Source organism: Sceloporus occidentalis, unplaced genomic scaffold (genome assembly GCF_023333645.1).
Source record: "Sceloporus occidentalis isolate IW3139 unplaced genomic scaffold, rSceOcc1.0.p SCAF_4, whole genome shotgun sequence".
NCBI lineage: Eukaryota > Metazoa > Chordata > Lepidosauria > Squamata > Phrynosomatidae > Sceloporus > Sceloporus occidentalis.
In genome coordinates, this window is record NW_028316984.1 from 175737795 (window position 1) to 175760722 (window position 22928).

The 22928-nt window shown below is 42.1% G+C and overlaps 1 protein-coding gene across 1 annotated transcript in view; it reads right to left on the reverse strand.

Moving 5' to 3' along the window:
* Positions 1 to 20403, reverse strand: part of CCDC88C (coiled-coil and HOOK domain protein 88C) — a 138703-nt gene extending 118300 nt beyond the window's left edge. Inside the window, exons 1-2 of the mRNA XM_089522400.1 lie at positions 20275 to 20403; positions 14758 to 14858 (exon numbers count right to left, since the gene is read on the reverse strand). Of these exons, the coding sequence (XP_089378526.1) occupies positions 14758 to 14858; positions 20275 to 20334 (161 nt within the window). The 5' untranslated portion in view covers positions 20335 to 20403. The remainder of the gene's footprint in view (positions 1 to 14757; positions 14859 to 20274) is intronic.
* Between the last annotated feature and the right edge of the window lie 2525 nt (positions 20404 to 22928).

Sequence of the window (22928 nt, forward strand, 5' to 3'; positions counted from 1 at the left end):
CCTGCATAAATAAATAAATAAAAACAGTTTGAATCTTCTAGAGACCATATGAAACTGTTGTCCAGGGATGATTCCCCCCTCCCCCAGCCTCCATGTTTCTTATTATTTCCATTTTGGTGGTGAAACTTATAGATCTATGGTTTTTGAACATGTTGAAGTGAAGTGAGGAAGGCTCTTCCCTTTTCTTCCTGACTTGCTCTTCAAACATGCTCAGGAAATGATACTGGAGGCAGCTGCTTCTTATAGGTAAGCATACTATAGAAGAACAGAAACCCACTCTCACAGCTCATGTTTTGTTCTGAATTGTTTACTATAGACACGATGCAGAAACTCAACACTGAAAGCCTGTCTTTCTTCAGCCCTCCTTCACTATTCTCCAAATGTCAATGCTGAAAATAATCCTTCCAACTAGACAGAGAACCAGGGGGAAAAGGGGGAGCTGGGGTCCCATAAAAATACTTATTTGTAAAAAGATTCTTTGTCAAAAGCTTTGTTACCTAAGGCCCAAAACACATGAGTCAAAAGTATTGGCTTTGGGCCAATCTAGGGGTGTGACGTACAGATAACACACACCCCTGGATCGGGCCAAAGCTGTGCCAGGGCCACCAGCAAAAGGAGTGCAAAAAAAAAAAAAAAATAAATAGCACTGGTGGCCCATTTGAGACAGCAGCAGCATCTGGCCTTGGGACTGCAGCATCTGGTTGCTGTGGTCCCATCCCAAGTGTGGTCCCATCCCAATCAGTGGTGGTTGTGCCAGTTCTTTCTTCTGAAATATAACCTACAGGTATTCATTGGTGGCCTCCCATCCAAGTACTAACCATAGCTAACCCTGCTTAGCTTCCAAGGTCAGATAGGATCTGGTGCTTTGGGTATTTAGGCCTTAGTAGGGCTATAAATAATAGGCGGTCTTGGAGATCTCTCAAGTATTGGGGTATCATATCTCAAAGCCAACATGATGGCAATTAATCACAGCAAACACAATCTCAATGCATCACTCTTTAAACAACAAGGAACAAGTAATATTAACAAGGCAGTTACATACACAATGAATTACTTCAACAATCCAAATTCTCTTTATCATAGTGATGTGGAAATTGTGTTCCATTTAAGTTTCCTTTTTAAAGCACCTCAAATAAATTCTGTTTCTGAATGAAAGGTGGAGATGGCTTTGCAAACAAACTAACTCATGGATACCCTCTGGCTTGCATGGAAATGTTGCTTGGGATGGGAGAAGATGCAGCTTCCTTTGGTCAGCCACCGCTGGGTCAAAGGAGTGTAAGCAACCGTGGTATCCAGATAAAGAGATGAGGGCAGCTAATCAGGAAAAAGATTCCTCATTGCTTTAAACTGGGAGAAACAATCAGGACATTTTGCTCTACCATTATACCATGAAAAAAATAACCAATAAAGATACAGGTTTCCCCTTGGCATTAATGTCTAGTCGTAACTGACTGTTGCAGGGTGCCCAAAGATGACTCTGGTGGCCATGTGGCCAGCATGTCTGCACCAAACGCTGTTACATTCCCACTGAAGTGGTACCTATTTATCTACTTGCATTTTGCATGCTTTGAACTGCTAGGTTGGCAGAAGCTGGAACTAATGATGGGAGCTCACCCCATCATATGGCACTTGGACCTTGAACTTTCATCCTTCTGATCTCACAAATGTCAGAATTGGTGTCTTAACAACTAAGCCACAGTGTCCCCATTGCATCTGCTAATCTATGAATACAACTGAATGTGCAGCAGTTTATTATACTCCTATTTTTATACAATATGTTCTCTTCCCACTTCTGCTATTCCCTGTAAGGTTGAAATCCAACCTCCAGAGGTTTAAATCTGACTCACAGAATTCCTTATGTCATCCCACAAACCACTCAATTTTTAACAGTCTATGGGTGCAAAAGGAATCCTAGTTATTATCTTTGACAGTGATCAGATACTTGAGGGACAGAACAATTTTATAATGCATGACATATGAACAAAGTATGACATGCAAACATATGCTCTGGTAAGTTTACAAAGACTGCCGTGTACTCTAAAGACAATTTTAGTCTACTCACATTTCTTTCAACTTTAGGATATATGTCACTGGCTGCCAATCAGCTTCTGGGTGCAATACAAGGTGTTGGTTATCACCTTTAAAGTCCTGCATGGCTTGGGCCCAAGTTACCTGAGGGAACGCCTCTCCCTACACAATCCGCCCCACACTCTAAGAACAACCGGGAAGTATTTACTGGAACACCATAATGCTAGGTTAATGACAACTTCCCACAGCAGCAATTCTAAAATTATGGAATAGCCTACCGGAAGAGATCAGGCCTTAGAGGCCTTTAAGAAGGCACTCAAAATGGATCTCTTCTGGCGGGCTTATCCATCAGACTCTGTATAAAAACATATGATAATATTCTACTCTCAACTATGATCACTGTTTTACTGATTATATTAGTATTTGTATTATTTGTATTATCTTGTATTATTTAATGTTGTAATCCCGCCTTGATCTTCAGAGAGGCGGGAAATATAAAAAAACCTTTTATTATTATTTTGTTAAAAGGCTATCTGGGAGATAAAAAGCCTGAACTCTCAGCTACAAGCACAGCCCAATCTAAACCTTCAGGGTTGGAAGCAGAGGTTAGAAATACCATGTACTTGGACTATAACTCTCAGAACCTCCCAGACAGAATGCTTCCTGGCCATGCTGGGAGGTGTAGTACAAAAAAGTGACCTTTTGACACTCTCTTTAGAAATCCTCTGTGTCATGACAGTACACTTTTGGAATTCTGAAAGCTGAAAGTTAAGGGACTAAACTTGAGAAAAGCTAAATAAACAGACAATTCATTTTTAAAATTTCCACCCATTTTGAGATTGTTTGTGCATCAAAGGGCAGTTCTGGCTGCTGACCAGAGCCAGGACCTGTTAGCTCACTGCCCTGAGTCAGAGAGAGGGGAAGCAGGGGTAACAAAAAGAAAATGTGCAGATTTAAAATGTTTGGCACCAGCTTCGAATGAAAGACAAATGACTTCCGATGGCTGATTTTGTATTGCCTGTAATTATATCACATGGCAAAGTACTGGAAAGAACAATGGAAAAACAAGCTTATGTCTAACTTTTATGCTAAAAATGCAGAGATTAACTGAAATGCCAAATAGGTAAAGTAATGCCTTTTGTTCAAAGAGTTTAGGTTAGCTTTCAAGCAGGTGCAAACATTATTTCAGGGAGTTCTTTCCATATTGATTCATCTGCAGAGGAACTCCTGGCACATTTGCCAAAAACACTGGCATATCAAATAACATTCTGAGGCATGTTCTGGCATCTTAGGACATCTTTGGCAGCCTGGGGCATGTTCAAATTTATCTCAAGAATCTAGTTTTTGAGGGGCAGGACAGAAATATTTTCTATAAATAAAAATTAACAGGGTACACACTTATTCGAACAGAGTAATGGCTAGAACTGTGAGCTCCTACTTATACCATGTATATACTAGTGTGGACGTTAGATGACATCTAACACTTCACTGCAGCTAGATATATGGGGATGGGTGAGTATCAGTAATGGTTGGAAACTTTGTCCACCATCGCTGACCTTTATAGTGGCAAACACCAGATTCGTTTGTCTGAAAACCATGCCCTATGAGGAGCAACTTTGGGATCTGGGGGTGTTTAGCCTGAAGAAGAGAATGTTAAGAGGTAATATGATAGCCCTGTGTAAATATTTAAAGGGATGTCATGTTGAGGATGGAGCAAGCTTGTTTTCTGCTGCTCCACAGTCTAGGACATGGAGCAATGGATGCAACCTACAGGAAAAGAGATTCCACCTCAACTTTAGGAAGAACATCCTGATAGTAAGAGCTGTTTCACAGTGGAACACACTCCCTCAGAGCATGATGGAGTCTTTCTTATGAGATTTTTATCTCAGGGGTTGCTTTGAATGTGTCTTCCTACATGGCTGGGGGTTGCACTGGATAGCTCTTGAGGCATCTTCCAATTCTATGATTCTAAGATTCCAAAGAGCTTTCAAAACTGCAAACTTTTCCATTTCTAATTTGACAGGCAATATACTAAGCATTTCACAGAGCCATACTGTGCCAAGCCCAAGAACAGGTGATTTGAGGTTTGGCCCTCTGCGCTGCACTAATGATCCCTGGCATCTAAAGACAAGCTGTTTGTCATCTGGTGATGGGCAGCTGTCGGCCTTGCAACACCCTGGTTTCAGCATTATTTAGAGGCTGTGAAGTTTAGTCATTTCTCTCCAGTTGCCCATGAATATTGCTGTCTCCTGCAGAAAATAAACAAGCACCATTTGCCTGTGACACACAACAGATGACATACAAAGCTTCTGGCATATTCAGTCTTTGAATAACCTATCCATGGCTATCCAATCCAGTAAGTAGCTGTTTTAGATCTGGGCTGGATCTAACCAAATCTCTCCAAAAGATCCATACATTATCAAGACTTACATAAGCCATTGGAGCAAAATAGGACTTGAATGGGAAATAATAGATACTGCAGATGTTTCATGGCCTAGAAAACCTCAATCTTCCACAAGGCCTTTGATAACTTGGTGGGCTATCCTTCCCTGAGGCATTCCAGGCATGTTACTGGCCCTATGGGAAAAGCTATGAAGGGGGCGTTCCCACTTGGCAGATAAAATGGATTATATTGGCGCAATTCCATCGTTTCCATTACCAAAAGGGGCAAATTACCTCGATTCATTTAGACCCTGTTTTGGTTCCCATTTATTTTAAATCGCTTTATTTTAAAGCGGATTAACTTGCTACCCGTTCCCATTTGTGTCCACAAGCTGTCAATCAAGTGCGTAGGCTTCAGACATCACAAGTCTAGGTTTTTTTTTTTTTTTAGGGCAGCCAATGAAAACTGGCTGCATCCAAGGCTCTTCTGTTGTGTCTCCCCAGACTAGAAGGAGGCTTGGCAAATCGGATCAAGGAGAAGGCAGCGGGCTTCATTATTGGGGAGAGAATCTTTGGGGAAGAGAGAAGATAAGGCTCGATCCCCCCCCTCAGATCCCTGGATGTCCAGGCTCTCCATTCCCCAAAATCGCTTTGCCTTCCCCATTGCTCCCTGGGCTGTCTGGGGGGCCATCAAGCAGGGATGTTCTGCAAAGCCCATCCCATAGTTCCTCTGGAAGGAGCCTCCTTTCCCAAAAATCCCTTTGCCTCCCCCATTGCTCCCTGGGCTGTCTGGGGGGCGATCAAGCAGGGAAGTCCTGCAAAGCCCATCTGCTGCTCAGGCGCTCAGGTAGGCAGAGGTGAAAAAAGAATAGTTTAAAATGGTGTTCAATGGGTCTCCTCACACATCGGTCTATGAATAAGTAGCAGAGGGGAGGTTGCTGTCCACCGGGGGAAAGTCTATGCGAATTGAAGAAAATGGTGCTGGCGATGCAGAAAGAGAACAAAAGGGTGACACCCCCAGGCCAGCCCCTTGAGCGCTGCTCCTCCCATCTCCAGGTTCCCAAATCAGACACCCTTTTGTTCTCATTCGGATACCGCGAATCACACCCTGCTTTCAAAAATAACCCACTTTATAACCTACTATTTTTTAAAACTGGTTTATAGGCGTCTAATTCAAATTATACGATATAATTCGATTTTGAATCAAATCGCAGTGGAAATGATTCCAGGGCATTGAGGAACTAATTCGGGCATCAGTGGGAACGACACCTCTTAATTCACTTCATGATCCGCTTTATAGGCAAGTGGGAATGCAACCAAAGTAGGCTTTATTTGCTGCCCCGAAGAACTAAACAAAAGAAGCTCTCATAATCAGAATAGCTATACCAAGGTCTCTCCTGTTTCTCACAGTTTGGCAGAAGAGTGGTGCAGCGAAAGCCCACTCAGTTCTCAACTAAAAGCTCAGGAAGCAAACTGACGCATGCAGTACTTTATCTCTCTGGATGTTAAAGATGCTAGGTTGAAGAGTTCTGCTTGGCCTAACTAGTGTGTTCACTATTCTATATGCAAGGCTGTGCCATACATTTGTGAATGGTTTATATACTTTGTTGATGTTGTTGTGTGCCTTCAAGTCATTTTAGTCTAAGGTGAACCTATCATAGGGTTTTCTTGGCAAGATTTCAGAAGAGATTGGCCATTGCCTTCCCTGAGGCTGAGAGCAGGTGACTGGCCCAAGATCACCCAGTGAGTTTCATAGCTGAGCTGGGAATCAAACCCAAGTCTCCAGGGTTGTAGTCCAGCACTCAAACCACAATGCCATGCTGGCTCTCAGTTTATATACTTAACAACATGTTTAACTTGTGATAGTTTCTCAAATTCACTACTACAGCATGTGACAATTCCAGAGGGAGCAGTTGCAAGTAAAAGCAAGAAGAGTTTTGCATATCTGACCCTACCTTCTTTGCTTTCACTATTGTTCATGAAGAACTAGCAATCATCTAATGATTCTTTAATGCATGGAATTCAAGGCTGGAGGGAATACAGATTTAAAAACAAATGAATAAACACTGTTGCTTTTTGTTTGTTTGATGTCATTTATGTCAGGGATGATGGGAGTTGTAGCTCTTCACCTCTGGCTCGAACTCACCACCTTGTTACGCACCGGCGCTGACCAGTTTTGGCCAGTGGTTAAAGCTTTGCTCTAAAGCAGCAGAGTTACAGAGAATAGGCTGAAGACCCTGACAAACTCTCCAAGCCTTCTCACTCTTCCTTCCACAGAAGTCTTCCCACTTCTTCAGGATCCAGCTGGCTCTTGTATCTTCACCCAAGACACCAGACAACTCAGCAGTCTTATATAAAAGATCTACTTTATTCTACTATATACAGCTCCAAAACTATCCAACACAACTCCTCACTACTATCCACTGCTACTACCCACAAAATACATTGGGATTCATAGCCATTATTATAGTCCTTGGATCATACCACCCACTCTTGTCAGTATCCACCCAGTGGGCGTGTACATCCACTCTCATTGGTTCTCTTGGTTCAACCCACAATTAATGATTTCATCATTTCACCTTGTCCACTTAACAATTCTCAGGTGTGTTCAATTATCCACTTTACATTTCTGTCCTTGGCATTTAGGACTTGTTAATTACATTACCTTTTACACCTGTGTGGCTTCTAATTGCTTCTGCTGAGTCACCCTGACTCTCACATACATGTTTTATTTCATTCACTGCATATCCCATGTTGCTTTTTCCTTAACAATTTAAACTTTAAAATGGTGTTGTTGGGTTTGAGGTGGTTTTCTTTTGGTCCCTCCCCCCCCCCATTAACGTATAGGACTACAGTACACAAATATAGGACTAAATCAGAAAATGAAGCAGCAAAATGCAGTTCAGATATAAACTGTTGAAGTTAGAAAGTTTAAATTGATACAATTATTGTCATTCCAGTAAGAAGGTTGGAAAATAGTATCAATCGTTAGAGCTTTTTAAAAATATGAATAATCAAAATTTTAAAACTACAGTTCTGTTGTTGTTGTTTTTTAAAGAAATCATTTGGTTTAAACCAAGATTTAAACCAGCCAATCCTAGCTTGGGTATTTTACTGGCCTGGTGAGACTAATAAGGTTCCTAAAGACAAACAGTTCCTAAAGACAAACAATATAACTAGTTATTTGAGGAGAGTTCAACAGACCTTTTTCTGAAACAAAAGAGCTTTGGTTTTTCAGCATGCCATCTGAGGAAGCTTTTTATAAAATATTAAGGGCAAATGCTAACAAAATAGACCTGTCAATGAAACATGGAAAGGATAGGAGCAGATAGCTTTACATGCATCAATTTGCCAGCTGCTCTTTGGTTTAGTCTCAAGTGCCTGACTATGCATCTCACTTGCCTTGTGAGCTCAAACGAAAGGACCGACATGCTCTCCTTGACAACAACTGGATGGGAAAAGCACAAACTGAGAATGATGGAGAGATAGCCATCCCCTGTCTGTCTCAGCAAAGTTATCCTGTCCAAAATACACTGAAAGTAAGGGACAGAGTAACAGAAATTTATCCCTGTTCTTACATTCCTTTTGCCTCTTTCCAAGGCTGCCGCCGCACTGTAGAAATAATTCAGCTTGACCCCACTTTAACTGCCATGGCTCAATGGTATGGAATTCTGGGAACAGTAATTTAGTCTGTTGGGGGCACCAGAGGTCTCTGACAGAGAAGGCCAAATGCCCCAACAAAACTATAATTCCCAGAATTCCACAGCAATGAGTGGGGACCGTTATAGTGGGGGCAACCTGGAATATTTCTGCATTGCAGATCCAGCCTCAATCACAGACAAACACTGCATGCTATTCAGTGGATAGAGTAAACACTGAAATAATTACAGTATGTTAAAGCTTGATAAAACTGTTCTCATACCTTTTTTTCTGATATCAGCAAATCATATCCATACATTTCCTCTGCAAGAGACAGTACTAGTTTCCAGGTAACATGGACAGCTGAAGACAAATGTTTAAACTGTACAGCCTCCAAACTAGTGGTTTTCAATTTTTAACCCTCCAAATGTTTTAGGCTTAATCTCCCTGAATGTCTGACCATTGGCCATATTAGCTTCTGAGAGCTGAAATCAAAAACATACAGAGGACCAAAGTTGAAAACCAATGGCTTACAGTACCCAAAAGGACCATTACTTTAAACAGTAGTGAAAACCAGGATGCTACGAAGTCTCCAATAAACCCTTAACTCAGAAATACTCAGCTATTATGACTAAGGAGCTGACCCACCATAATTTGGCAAAACATTTAGGCTAGTGGCTTTGGTGATGAATGCATTCCAGGTTAATTATGTATTTGTGATGCAGACCAGGATCCAGCTTCAGGGAGGGGGGGAAACTGCCCTCAGTGGGTCCCCAGTATCAACATCCCTCCAAAACTGCTGGAACTTGAGTTCCTTGGCAGTGCTCCCACTTACAACACTACCATTATGTCGATAAGCATGCATGAGAGAAAAGGATGGGAAAGCTACCATTTTTGTGCTCTACACGTTATCTTCAGTACTAAAGGCAGTGTGCGCGCACTCCTTTATGTTGACTGTCCACTTACGGTGACCCCAGTATGCTTGTCTACACCACTTTCCAGGGGACATAAGCAGAAGGGTGGTGTAGAATATGTGCCCTACTTATGGCCTTCTTACAGCATTTGGATGGACGTTCTCAACAGAATGCTGGACTAGATAGACCTTTATTTTGATCCATGATGTCCCTTTCTTATATAATTAACTTCTCCATGTGCAAATACAGTTGGTCTCCCACTTTTGCAGATTTGATTATTTGCAGTTTTGATTAATATGTTCTCTCTAGGAATCTCTAGGTCCTCCAGCACAACTCTGCCAGAAGTTGACTGTAATGTTATGCTGGAGAACCTAGAACTTCCTAGAGAGAACACTTCTATAGGCATTTTTGATCCTCCAGCATGATTCTGTGATCAGGCCCTTGAGGTCTCTTCCAACTCTATGATTGGAGACATGGGGTGGGTTGTTATCAGTATGCAGATGACACCCAAATTTATTTCTCTATGTCTCGGACTGTTTCAGTGACCAAGGAGGGCATCTCCCCCCTTAATGACTGCCTGAAGTCAGTAATGGATTGAATGAGGGAAAATAGACTTAAGCTGAATCCAAATAAAACTGAGGTATTTGTGATAGGTAACCTCAATCCGGGTATGGAGATAAGTGTGCCAGTTCTAGATGGGGTTACACTTCCCCTGAAAGACTGCGTCCGCAGCTTGGACATGCTCCTGGATTCGTCACTTCAACTGTCTTCTCAGATTGATGCGACAGCCAGGAGTGCCTGTTATCAGCTTCAGCTGATATGCCAAGTGCGCCCCTACCTGGAGCAGTGGGACCTAGAAATGGTCGTACATGCTCTAGTAACCTCTCACCTTGATTTCTGCAATGCGCTCTACATGGGGCAACCTTTGTGCCACGTCTGGAGGCTCCAGTTGATACAAAAGCCAGACTGGTCGCCGGAAAATCCAAGTTCGACCATATTACACCTATTTTAAAATCACTACATTGGCTGCCTATTAGCTTCTGGGCACAGTACAAGGTGTTGGTTATTACCTATAAAGCCCTACATGGCCTGGGTCCAGTCTACTTGAAGGAATGCCTCCTCCCATACAATCCTTCCGATCATCCAGGAAAAACCTCTTACAATCTAGAAAGACCAGACTGGTGGTGACCTCCCGGAGGTCATTCTCTGTCACCGTCCAAAAACTTGGAATGACCTGCCAGAAGAGATTTGCCAATTATCCTCACTCGAGGCTTTAAAAAAGCTGACAAAAACCTTTCTCTTCCGGCAGGCCTTCCCCGATTGATAATGTCCAGAACCTATTGAATCCCCCTCCTTTTATTATTTTTATTATTTGTGATTTGTTTTTTAACTTTGATGTATTGTTGTTGTTATTATTATTATTATTATTATTATTATTACTACTACTACTATCATCATCATCATCTATGAACGTCTGGCAGATGTTGACCACAGAGTTACACTGCAGGACCTAGAGATAGAGAGGTGTTCTTTCAGGTAAAAAGAATAGTATTTTTATTTGTAGTTTTTCCACATTCACGGGGGTCCTTCACCCCTAACTGCAGCAAACGTGGAGGGAGCACTGTACCTATAATTTTCCAGTCATTTCAATCCAGTGTCACCTTAGTTCTTGCATCACTGCTTCCTTTTCAAGTTTGATAATAAACATTTCAAGATGATAGACACAAGCTTTGAGGAAAAGGATTTCTCACTGAACTCCTTGGTATTCAAAGGCATAAAAGCAAGAAGGACAAAACTATCATTAGTAACCTGAGAACCTTGTTTACTGGACTAAACTATTGGGGAGGGAAAGGAGAAGGGAGAGGTTTGGGGGGTTTATAGCATGGGTATAAATTTTTCAGAGGAGTCTGAAGGAAGTGCTGATAAAGCACAAGGCAACAAACATGTGCTTCAAATGCACAGGATAGATTGTTATCAAGTAGAATGGACCAATGAGACCAGAAAAGGTGAACAATTAGGCCAGAACAGTGACTTCCCAGTAAATAATTGTTGCCAACAAGTGAAAGCATAATGAGGGAAGAGTCAGAGGTAGCCAACAGAAGGAGATGGCTTTTTGTTGATTAAAAAGAATAATATTTATGCAGCACTAAGAATGTGGTGCTTACCAATTCCTATGGCTTTATATGAGTTATAGCTTGCTTATTATTCAAATCGGTCAACTTAAATGCAGTGTGGTACAGAAACTTACTGAACTGTACTGCATTCTTTTGTGTGTTCCTGTGGTTTTGCCTAGACTTGGTTAGACAACAAATAATCTGAAAAATATCCATAATCAGGGAAAGTTTTTAATGTTAACTCATGGGAGTTATCAGGCACTGTCTATTCACCTGTTTACTTTCTGTGAGACCAATGTAGCTTTATTTGGAAGCTAAGTTTATAAAATGTACTATTTTTCCTTATTAATAAATATCCTCATCAAGTACAAGGATTCAAGTGTCTGTGTAAATCACCATAACAAACCAACAACAAGGCATAAAACCACTACTATAATCAGCCAAGTAAAAATTATAACAAACCATACGCAAGTAAGTGTCCATATGCAAATTTAAAACCCAAAAGTTATTAAAGGGAGCCAGATTATTGTACAACTATCAGCTATGGGTAACCCACAGCAAGAGCCCGAAATCATGATCAAGGTTATTACTAGACTCATGTATTGCATCACCTGCCACAATCTACACACCTGCAAACGGTTATGTTCTTTTACAGGAAATGTGATTCTGAAAAATCAGAAGAGTCAGCTAAAAATAACTCTATAAACTAATGGTAAGTATAGAGACACCAGAGTTTGAATCCCTGCTCAGCCATGGAAATCGATTAAGTGACCCTGGGCAAGTCACATACTCTCAGCCTTAAAGGAAGGCAATGGTAAACTGCTACTGAATAAATCTTGCCAAGAAAACTCTATAATAAAGTCACTGTAAGACAGAGTTAACCAATTCATATAACAACATTTAAATTTGCTGTTAGATTAGGGAAAAAAGTTCAATCGAAGTAATCTAAAGTCATGACAGCTACTACCATGCCCTGTCACAAATCCCTAGAGATGCCTTCCCCAAATTTGGATATCCAGATGTTACCTTTTAATGCCCAGCCAGCACAGCCAGTGAACTGGGATTACAAAAGTTGTAGTACATCATCATATGAAGAGCCAAAGCTGGCTCACTAGTCCCACTCCTTGCCTACTAGGCAAGGGCATCCCAAAAGATGAGTGGATCTTGTAAAGGAGGGCAGGACAACTTCTAGCTCTTCAGATGTTAGAGGACTGTAACTCCAATTATCGCTCACCCTTGCCTGTGCTGACTAGGATTGTTTAAAAATGTGGTCCAACAATATCTAGAAGTTTCACAAGTTGCCTGTTTCTGTTTTAAAACTATGACTACTCCAGGGGGGGAAAAATCTGTCTGACTAACATTTTTAGACAAGTAGCTCGCTAACTATTGGGCTGAGGAAAGGGGCTCATAGTTCACTGGCAAACACATGTTCAGCAGGCAGAAATCCCCAGCTTCAGTATTCTGATAGTGGGGGAAACCCTGGCTGAAACCATAGCTACTACTGCCAGTCAATGTCAACAAAATGAACAAGATGGGCCTGTACTCTGACTCAGTATAAGGATTCCTATACTGGCCAAGAATCTAAACTTAACAGGCTTATGTATATCTCACAACCCACTTACTGAGCTTCTTTTAAACGTAAGTACAACCTTAAATCCCAAGCAACACAACAACTTAAAGGAAAGTTTAGTACAACCATATGGTATGAACAAAAAGGATACTATCACTCCCTTTTTATAGGTAAGAAAGCATCATTTGCTCAGTGCTAGAGATAGGTTTTAAAGCTAGTTTCAAAGTCAAGCCAACCCTTAAGGAAATAAATAACAGTGATAATCGTATTTATTTATTTTTATTTTATTTATTTCATTTCTATACCACTTTTCTCCCAGAAAGAGACCCATGGCAGCTCACACTGTATTGCCCCACTGGCAGTCTGCTTTTGGACACACAGCTTTGCTGCATCTGGAAATTAGCTGCCATCATTGGAAAGCATAAAAGCCCATTCCTCACTCAACAAAATGGTATCTGGGTGTATGGTTTACATTCCTCAATTCTACAAAAGCGGACACTGACAAAGAATTTTGTATAAGAGCAATGTATTTTTGTATTTTAAAGATCCAATCAGTTTATGATAGGGGTTTGCCTATTTACTGCACTGATGCTCAAAACAGGAAGTAACGCAGGTTGCCAAGAGAACCCAGAGTAACTGAACAAGTCGCAAGCTATGCTATCAGATCTGGCAAGCACCAGCACAAGAAAGTATTGAGCCAAAGATTTAAAGGACAGTTTAATGCCAGGCATGAAGAACGGATGAGTCTGCATTGGAAACACACTTTCATTCCTCTCTTTTGAAAGCTCCATGAGGCAGGGGGGAAACAATTTGTGTGGAGTTGCAGGGGTTAGAAAAAAGCTTTCTGAAATTTAAAGGCAATGCAGTTAAGTGCTTTGCAGAATCAAAATGGCTAGCCAGGAAAGGGGAAAGTCATGGCAGTAGCCATGACCACCTTTGCAGCAAGGCTAGGCTGGGTATACACAAACGCTACTGTTCTGGTTTCATGTTAAACAGACACAACCCTTCTGGAGAAAGGCTTTAGTTTCATTGATCCTGAGGCATAGCTGGGCATGTTGCCAGGGCTGCTTATAAGGGAAAGAAGCGCCTATAAAAAGAAAAAGAAAACCAGCTCTGTTGAGATACCTCCCCCCTCAATAGTCACAACATTTAAGTTCGCATCTCATTAGCTTAATTTTATATCTCTGGAAATCTGTGAACATTTTATATTGGTTTTGTATGAGAGTAACAGAAGAATAAAGACAGCTTTATGAATTCATTGGTTTTTCAAAGCCTGCACATGAATATGTTCCATTTAGAGGATCTCTTTGAAATGGTTCTGTTTCAAACCAAGCACAAAGCTTACATGAAACAGGTTGTTTTAACATGTCACAAATTCTGCAACAGGAAGGGATGTGGTTAATGTCATGCTTAACTGCACTTTTTTATAAAAAAAAGATGGCTTACGACTGGAATAAAATGCTATTGTTTCCTTCCTCTCTCTATTACCATTTTAGGGTAACTTCTAATCAAGGGGGCTCTATACTTGGGAAGACTTTAAAACAATGCAACAGAACTAGATTTGTCAGATGCAGGCTAATGTTTTCATATAATATAATCTGCACCATATATAGCACATTAAAGATCTACAGTTTTCATGACATATTGTAGTGCAAACTCAAATTTCAAACAACAACAAGGTTATTCTTTTTTTTTTTTAGGCCAGCTCATCCTATTTTCAACACCTAAGCACATTTTGGAGTTTATGGGTCTATGATGCTCCATTATATCAACCACTGTAATATTGTTTACAGTTGTTTTCCCCAGCTTGGCTCCTCTGCACTCTAAAGGAACCACCCTGAAACACATTCTTTTTCATTTGGCTCAAATACATTTTCACATATGTTTTAAAGCAGCATAAGAGAAAGCAACATATCTGTAAGAATTAAAGGGCAGATTTGAACAATGATTACATTTTCAAAGGAGGAAATGACAAATGTCATCCATGCTGGAAACTAGGGTGGCCAATCAATGTTATTGATTTCCAATACAAATTCTTTCATTCCATCACGTCTAGCAGCATAACAAAACACCAAATCCTTCCCCACTCATCCCTTTAACTGTAACTCACATTTGCAACATTATCTTGTTCAAGAAGACACCATCGACTAGATCCATATACATGGCGAGTTTGTCCTCATTTTCATTCCCTAATGGTCCAAATGTTTTCACCTGCCAGAGAGAAAAGATTTATTTTAGAAAATGAACTGAAACCATAAACAACCCTTTTCATCTTCACCCCATAAACCTGCAGTTTTACTAATAAACTACATGAAATAACAATTGATTTTAAGAAATACCCATCACAATGTCTGCTATAAATCTATCCTGGAGCTAAATCAAGATTTCTTGCACGATTTAAGTTATTTCAATTTTCCATGCTAAAGTGGTCTCAAACTGGATTATTTCTGCAGTGGACCATAGACTTACTTTTGAATGCTGTTCCATGCAAGTCATAAAATGCAGGTGAACCAGTACCAGCCATAGGCATATTCCAAAGTCTATACTGTGGCAGTATCTTTTATGAGGTCAATTAAAAAAAAGATCTGTGCAAGAATCCAGAGCACACATGTTACTTCATTAGGGAAAGATAGTATAGCTCTTATTGCTTTTATTTAATAAAATGATTTTTTCCAAGATGCTTATGGTATTGAGGTGTGCATAGGGTTGCCAGGCAAAGGGTTAGAAAACCGTCTCTAATCAGGCTGACAGGTATCCCTGCTTATAAAGGATGTCCCCTATTTGCAGGCTGTATAGTTTTTCCTTTTATACAGAATGAACAAGCTGCCAAAAAAGGCCCTTTTGTATATACAGTATGTGTGTGTGGTCCCATCATAAAGAAAGAAATGTGTGCATTGTGTAATTTATGTGTGTGCACAACATGTTAACTCTACAGAGAAACATGCAACTAAGTTGGCTGAGCAAAATACAAAGATATAGCCATGTTAGTCTGTAAAATTGGTACGTAGAGAGATCTTGTAGCACCTTCGAGACTAACTGAAAGAAAGAAGTTGGCAGAATGCATCTGAGGAAGTAGACTTAAGCCTACGAAAGCTCATGCTGCCAATTTCTTTCTTTCAATTAGTCTCAAAGGTGCTACGATCTCTCTACATACTGAATGCAATACCTTTATTTGGTATTTAGGAAGAACACAAACTTGCTAATAAATACTTCCTGATTTTCAACCTTGCACATCGTAAATGTCTATTACTATTTTGAAAATCTGGCAATGCTTTGATAGTGTGCAGCCAGTCTTCTCTGAAGACAACATGCAAATGACCCAAGACTAACATCATCACATTTCCACTGCATGGTTTTTTTAAGCATCTTTGTCTGAGGAAGAAATGTGTCTGTTTTGAATCCTTGCACAGAGAATTTTGTGCCTTTTGGATTGGACTAATAAAGGTATTAGCATCATGTGGACTTTGGAATTTTCTCTGTGTAAGAAACAATATGACAGGGAGGAACGTTTTAACCAAGGCCTCTCCCACATTTCCTGTTTCTAGGGGGTTTATGTAGGGGGAATTGGCAAAAAAGCAACATACAATGGGCCCTTGGTATCCACTAGGATTTGGTTCCAGGGCCCCCCAAGTATGCTCAAGTCCCATTATATACAACGGGTTGGCAAAATGGTGCCCTTTATATAAAATGACAAAATCAAAGGCGCGTTACACACCGCCATTTACTACGTGCTCCGCGCGTCCTAGGATTAAGAAGGGCGTGCTAGGGTTAGGAAGGGTCTCACCTTCCTAACCGGCCCCGTTCCTAGGACGTGTGGAGCACGTACTAAATGGCGGCCCCCGTCCACATGGGGGCCACCATATTTACGTCTCGGACGCACAGCATCTGGATGTGGCCACTTCCGGGGGCCAAAAAGGAGCGCCATTTAGGCGCTCCTTTTTAGCTGCGCCGGGAAGCCTCGCGGTCTGGCCACTGGGGCTTCTTGGCATAGCTAATGACAGCAGTGGCAGACCGCCTGCTTTAGGGCAGTCTGTAACGCGCCACAGTTTCCTTTTTAGAATTTATATTTTTAAAAATATTTTCAAAGTGTGGCTGCTTGGATCCATAAAGAATCCGTGGAAATGGAGAACAGACTGTAGTTCTTTCAACTAGCTCCTTTTACTGCATGTAGAAACCTTATCTAGGTCAATCTATCAGGTAATTGGATACAGGACTGAAAGGTGTACTACATTCTTTCATGTAATTTCATTTCAACCCTCTACACATACAGGTCCAGTCCAGGATTATGTAGAGTCCAATTTAGGTTAAGCACTTTCCAGCCCCACAGATTTCATCTGGAAAAGTCAAACACATGGATAATATCAGGCTGGGAGTGTAACCCAGCAGATGATATTTTCCCTGATTAAATCATAGAAGAAAACTGGCATCCTTCCTAAGCAATTATCCATTAATTCACCTCCTAGCTCCCCCGTTCCCATTGTCACAAAATTTATTTTGTGTTAAAACGACACTGGATCCACATAGCAAGCTCAGAAACTTTTCTGGCAGTCCAGCATGGACAACAGTCAGGGATGGTGGGAGTTGTAGCCAAAAAGCCGATCTAAGGTTATAGGTAGACTAAACCAACTGGCAACAAAACTGCTTCATAGTTTTTTGTGGGTTTTTCGGGCTAAGTGTTCTAGAAGATTTTATTCCTGACTTTTTGCCAGCATCTGTGGCTGGCATTTTCTAAAGTCAGAAAAGGTAAGTAGCAAACATAATAGAGCCTTGTTACTGTTTTGTCAAAAACCTCAAATCCCACAATAAAAATTTGTACTGGGAATTGTATCAAGGCACACTGCCACAAATTTCCTACACAATTATCATAGGACAATCACCACATATGTGACAATAGCATGCACACACATACGCATGTCTCCTTTACCATGTGGGTGCAGAGTGACTAGATGTCCTCCTTTTCCAGGACATTTCCTACATTTCAACCTTCTGTCCAGGAGGAATTTCGAAATGTCCTCCATTTTGAGCAACTCTGAGAAGCATGAATTTATATTTACAGTGTTCCCTTCATGTTTACTGGGGTTAGGGGCATAGGATCCCCATGAAAGTGGAAAACCTGCAAATAAAAAACTCCACTACTTTTAACCTGGGGGAGCACCTCTCTGGGAATCTCTAAGTCCTCCACCACAACTCTGTGGTCAATATCGGCCAAAAGCTGACCACAGAATCATGCTAGAGGCCCTACAAATGCCTAGAAAAGAGTTTTCTGTAGTGATCGCTGTATCTTCCAAAGCAACTCTATGGTCGATTTCCAGCAGAATCTCTCTTGGAGGAACTAGCCTAGGGAGAATGCATTAAGCAAATCTGCAAATAATCAAAACTGCAAAAGTCAAAGCTGCAAATGTGGAGAGCCAATAGTATATTAATGTGTTGTTAGCTTTTATTTGAACATGTCCTCCATTCATCATTAATGCCCCACATTTTGTAGTGCCTTGTCCTCCTTTGCAGTGAGGACAGCAGGACACCCTGTGTCGGTACAAAGCACACAGGGAGAGAGGGAAGGGAAGCCATAGCCCAGGCTTTGTAAGGATATAGGTCTGTCTGAGCACTAAGCAACATGTGTGTGCAGTGTAACCCTGGTAACCCAGCACACAACATGGAGGACTGCCTTTCTCCCCCTTCTGCAGCCTTATACACACAGCAAGTGTCACATGCAAAGACACTGTGTGTGCACAGTGGCCTCTGTGCACACACAACTCTCCCAGTTTGAAAGATAACATTTCCTTTGCTCTTCTTTATGCCACTTCTGACACCTTGAGCTGGGCTCCAGATGCCCCATCCCTTCAAAAGAGAAGGCAGCCTTTCTTCCAGGACATGAATGACTCTCAGAACGGATGTCTCCTTTCCAAAGCACACAATGGATATGTGTGCACAACGCAGCTCCAGGGTCTTCTTCGATTTAAAAACACATGGTGCTTTACCAACCCTGTACCAGCATGGTTTGAGCATTGGACTAGGACACTGGGGAGCAGGGTTGGAATCCCAGCTCGGCTACACAACCCCTCTACCCCACTGGGTGACTGTGGGCAAGTCACACTCTCTCAGCCTCAGAGGATGGCCATGGCAACCCCCTTCTGAAGAAACTTGCCAAGCAAACCCTATGATAGAGTCTCCTTAGGGTCGCCCTAAGAAAGGACTTGAAGGCGCACAACAACACTTGCTTGGCACAAGAAAACATATCCCGCATTGGCCATGTAGCAAGGTACAACAACATCCAAAATCCACCAAAGAGGTTTATGGGACCAACCAAATAGAAACAAAGACTTCAAATATGATTCTAGGTAACATGTATTGCAACATGAATTTTTTTGCATTTGCTTGGCTCCATACCTCTGTTTTGTGAATTTTGCTTGCTACAAGTTACTGCTTCAGAAAAGCGCTACTTGTCACAAGTGACTTTCACTCAAAATTACACAGGTACACACCCTGTGAGCGTGTGTTTGTGTGTGTGAACAACACCCCTCACACATTTTGAAACTCCATGAACTTATTCAGAGGCTGAAAAGTACGAAAAAGGCGACCCCTTGGGCCCAAAGATCCAGCTAGTTCTCTTTGCTCAGGAGAACCAACCAAGTTTCCCTCAAAACATATCCAGGGATAGCTGTGTTGGCCAAAGTACAAGAACATCCCAAATCCACCAAACAGGGAGACATTTATGGGGCCAACCCAAATGCACAATACCCAAGTTCTCCTCAGGGCCTCCCTCAGGGGAAAGGCCAGTGTGTGGTGTTGTGGTTTCAGCGTTGGACTAGGACTCTGGAAGATCAGGGTTCGAATCCTGGCCCAGCCATGGAAACCCCCTCGGTGACCCTGAGCAAGTCACACTCTCTCAGCCTCAGGGGATAGGGATGGCAAAAAAGAAAAAGAGAATTTTTAACACACTTGCCATGAAAACCACACAAAACGAGCCAAGAAAAGCCCTTGAAACTTAAAAGAGGACCCTATGAAAGTTATCAAGAGAACTCTATGAAACTGGCTAAGAAAACCCCATGAAACCTACAAAGATAACTCTATGAAACTTAACCCCACCCCCCAAAAATGAAAGTTACCCAAAAAACTCATGAACGTTGAAAAGAAAACCCTATGAAATGTGCCAAGAAAACCCCATGAAACTTACCAAGAAAACCCTATGAAAGTTACCAAAAAAACAAAAAAAAACAAAGGCAAAACCATGAAAGTTACCAAGAAAACCCCAAGAAACTTGCCACCCCAAATAACCCATGATGTGTACCAAGGAAACCCTATGAAAATTACCAAGAACATGCCAAGGAACAGACCCTAGGAAACGTGCCAAGAAACCCCCCTGGAAACTGCTAAGAAACCCCTATGAAACTTAGCAGGAAGACCCTCTAGAAATTGCCCAGGAAACCAAAACCCTAGAAACTTGCCAGGAAAAACAAACAAACCCAAGCCAGTTTCATCGCCTTGGGGTCGCCATAAGGCGCACACAACAACAACAACAACAACAACCAAGTCCAGCAAGGAAAGAGCGAGGAGGGAGGGAAAGGAGCCCACCTTCCCTACTTTCTATCCCCCCCAAAGAAAGCAAACTGGTGGGAAGCAAACTCACCCAGGTCACCAAAGGGCTCTGGAGAAAGAGCTCCATGAGTTCAGAAATGGTCACATCCATGGTGCTGCTGAAGAGCAAAAGGGGGAAGCCTGCTCCTCTGCGTTTTGGGGGGGCTTTGGCCAGGCCAAACTGGGGAAGGGGCTCTCAGCCTGGAGACAAAGGCAGGGAGCCCATGGGAGCCCAGGACGAGGCTGCTTGGCCAAGGGAACAATGCGACGACGAGGTGCCTCTCTTGTTCTCTCCTCCCCTAAAGGCGGGAGCAAGGAGGGACCCACACACACACACAGAAGCTCCAGCCCTCTTCTTGCTTTACATGTTTATCTGGGGATCCCTCTTCCCAAAAGCCTCCTTTTGCTTCACAGGAACAACTAGGGAGCCCCCTCAGTTTCCCAAAGTTTCACTCAGAGCAACAGCAAGTGCATTTCTATCCCACACTGCACTGCTGGCTGTCCAGAGCAGAACAGGTGATAAGCCACCCTGGGCATAAAATGCTATAAATCAGTGGCTCACAACCTTTGCTCCTCTGCATTTTTTTTTCTGGAGACTTCAGTTCCCAGAATTCCTGAGTATTACTGACTGGGACTTGTGGGAAATGAAGTCCAAAAACATCTGGAGGCCCAAAGGTTGAGAACCACTGTGCTGTATGAAAGCACTGAAAGCCTGAGGGCAGAAGGCACAGGGAAGACACTGAAAGCCACAAAGACCTGGGCAGCTGCCACAGGAAAGAAGAAACCTTGAGAGGAAAGCAAAGCTTGGCTAGCAGTCCTGAAAAACAACACCAAAATTAAGACATGCAAATGAAAACCGGTCAGGGGCGTTTCCCAGCAGACAATGGATCATTACTTAAATAGACACCCTGAGGCCCTGCCATTCAACAACAGAGCAATACATAGACTTACATAGAATCATAGAGTTGGAAGGGACCCCCAAAGGCCATCCAGTCCAACACCCCTTCTGCCATACAGGAACTCCCAATCAAAGCATCCCCAACAGATGGTCATCCAGCTTCTGTTTAAAAACCTCCAAAGAAGGCGACACCACCACAAGACTTTGCATGGCACACCCAAACTGGGTCTGGAAGGTCCCAATTGGCTGCATCCACATGTCAGAACTAATTCCATTTTATACTCAACGCTAGGGAATTCTGGGAATGGTGGTTTTGTGAGACATTTAGCCTTCTCTTTCAGAGAGTTCTGATACCACCACAAACTACAAATCCCAGGATTCCCTAGCACTGAGCCAGGGCATGTGATATAATTACTTTCAGTAGGTCCTTTTCTCAATCCATGGGTAGTGATGGGTAATAAATAAATAAATACTATTATTATTATTATTATTATTAATTTATTTTTAGAGGGGAAGAGAGAGGAGGGTTGTAAAAAAAAAAAGAGGCGAGAGACCCCTTTAATAGACATAGCTAATTTTAAATGAGAGTCCTGGGAACAAATGGAAACAGGCCAAAGAACCTGGCCCCCTGGTGCCATTGGGCTGTGGGAAGGTGTGAGACCCAGTGTAGTATACTGGTTTGAGTATTGGACTAGGACTCTGGAGACCGGGGTTTGGATCCCAGCTCAGCCATGAAATGAAACACACTGGGTGACCTTGGGTAAAGTCACACTCTCTTAATCTCGTGGAAAGGCAATGGCAAATCTCCTCTGAACAAATCTTACCATGAAAACCCCAGGATAGGTTTACCTAAAGGTTGCCATAAGTTGGAAAGGACTTAAAGGCACACAACAACAGTCATGCCATCTGAGCGCCAATGTGGTGTAGTAGTTTGTTGGACCCTGGAGACTGGGGTTCAATTCATGAAATTCATTGGGTAACCTTGGGTAAAGTCATACTCTCTCAGCCTCAGGGGAAGGCAATGACAAACCTCCTCTGAAGAAAGTTTCTAGGAAAACCCTATGACAGGTTTGTCATAGGGCCTCCATATGCTGGAAACCACTTGAAGGCAGACAGCAATAATAACAATGGTGTTAACTGATGGATGGGAGTGTTCATGGTTCTGATTATGTTTCTGTTTCCCTTTCCTTTTGCTTCTCCTTCTTGCTTTAATTGCTTGAAACATTTCCTCTGTCATCCATTGTTTTTCCACCTCCTTTTTGGTTACTAGTATAGTGGTTTGCACATATGACCCTAGTGATTAGGGTGTGATTCCATTCTCAACCGTGAAAAACTACTTTGACCTTGTGCAAGTAACACACTCTCAGCCTCAGAGGATGGTAATGGCAAACCTCATTTGAACAAAGCTTGGCAAGGATAGATTCACTTTAGGGTCACCAGAAGTCAAAAATGATTTGGAGGCACACAACAACTACAACAACAATCATCTTCCTAGGAACCAGTGTGGTGTAGTGCTTTGAGCATTGGTCTATGACTCTGGAGGTCAGGGTTCAAATCCCGGCTCAGATGTGGAAACCCACTGGGTGACCTTGGGCAAGCCACACTCTCTCAGCCTCAAATGATAGCAATGGCAAAAATCTCTCTGAAGAAACTTGCCCAGAAAACCCCATGACTGGTTTGCCTTTGTGTTGCCATATGTCAGAAACAGCTTGAAGGCACACAAGAACAGCAACAGTCATTCTTCATCCCTCTTTGACTATGTTCCTGACTTCTGTCCATAGTTCTTCTGGTTCTCAGTCTACTAGGCT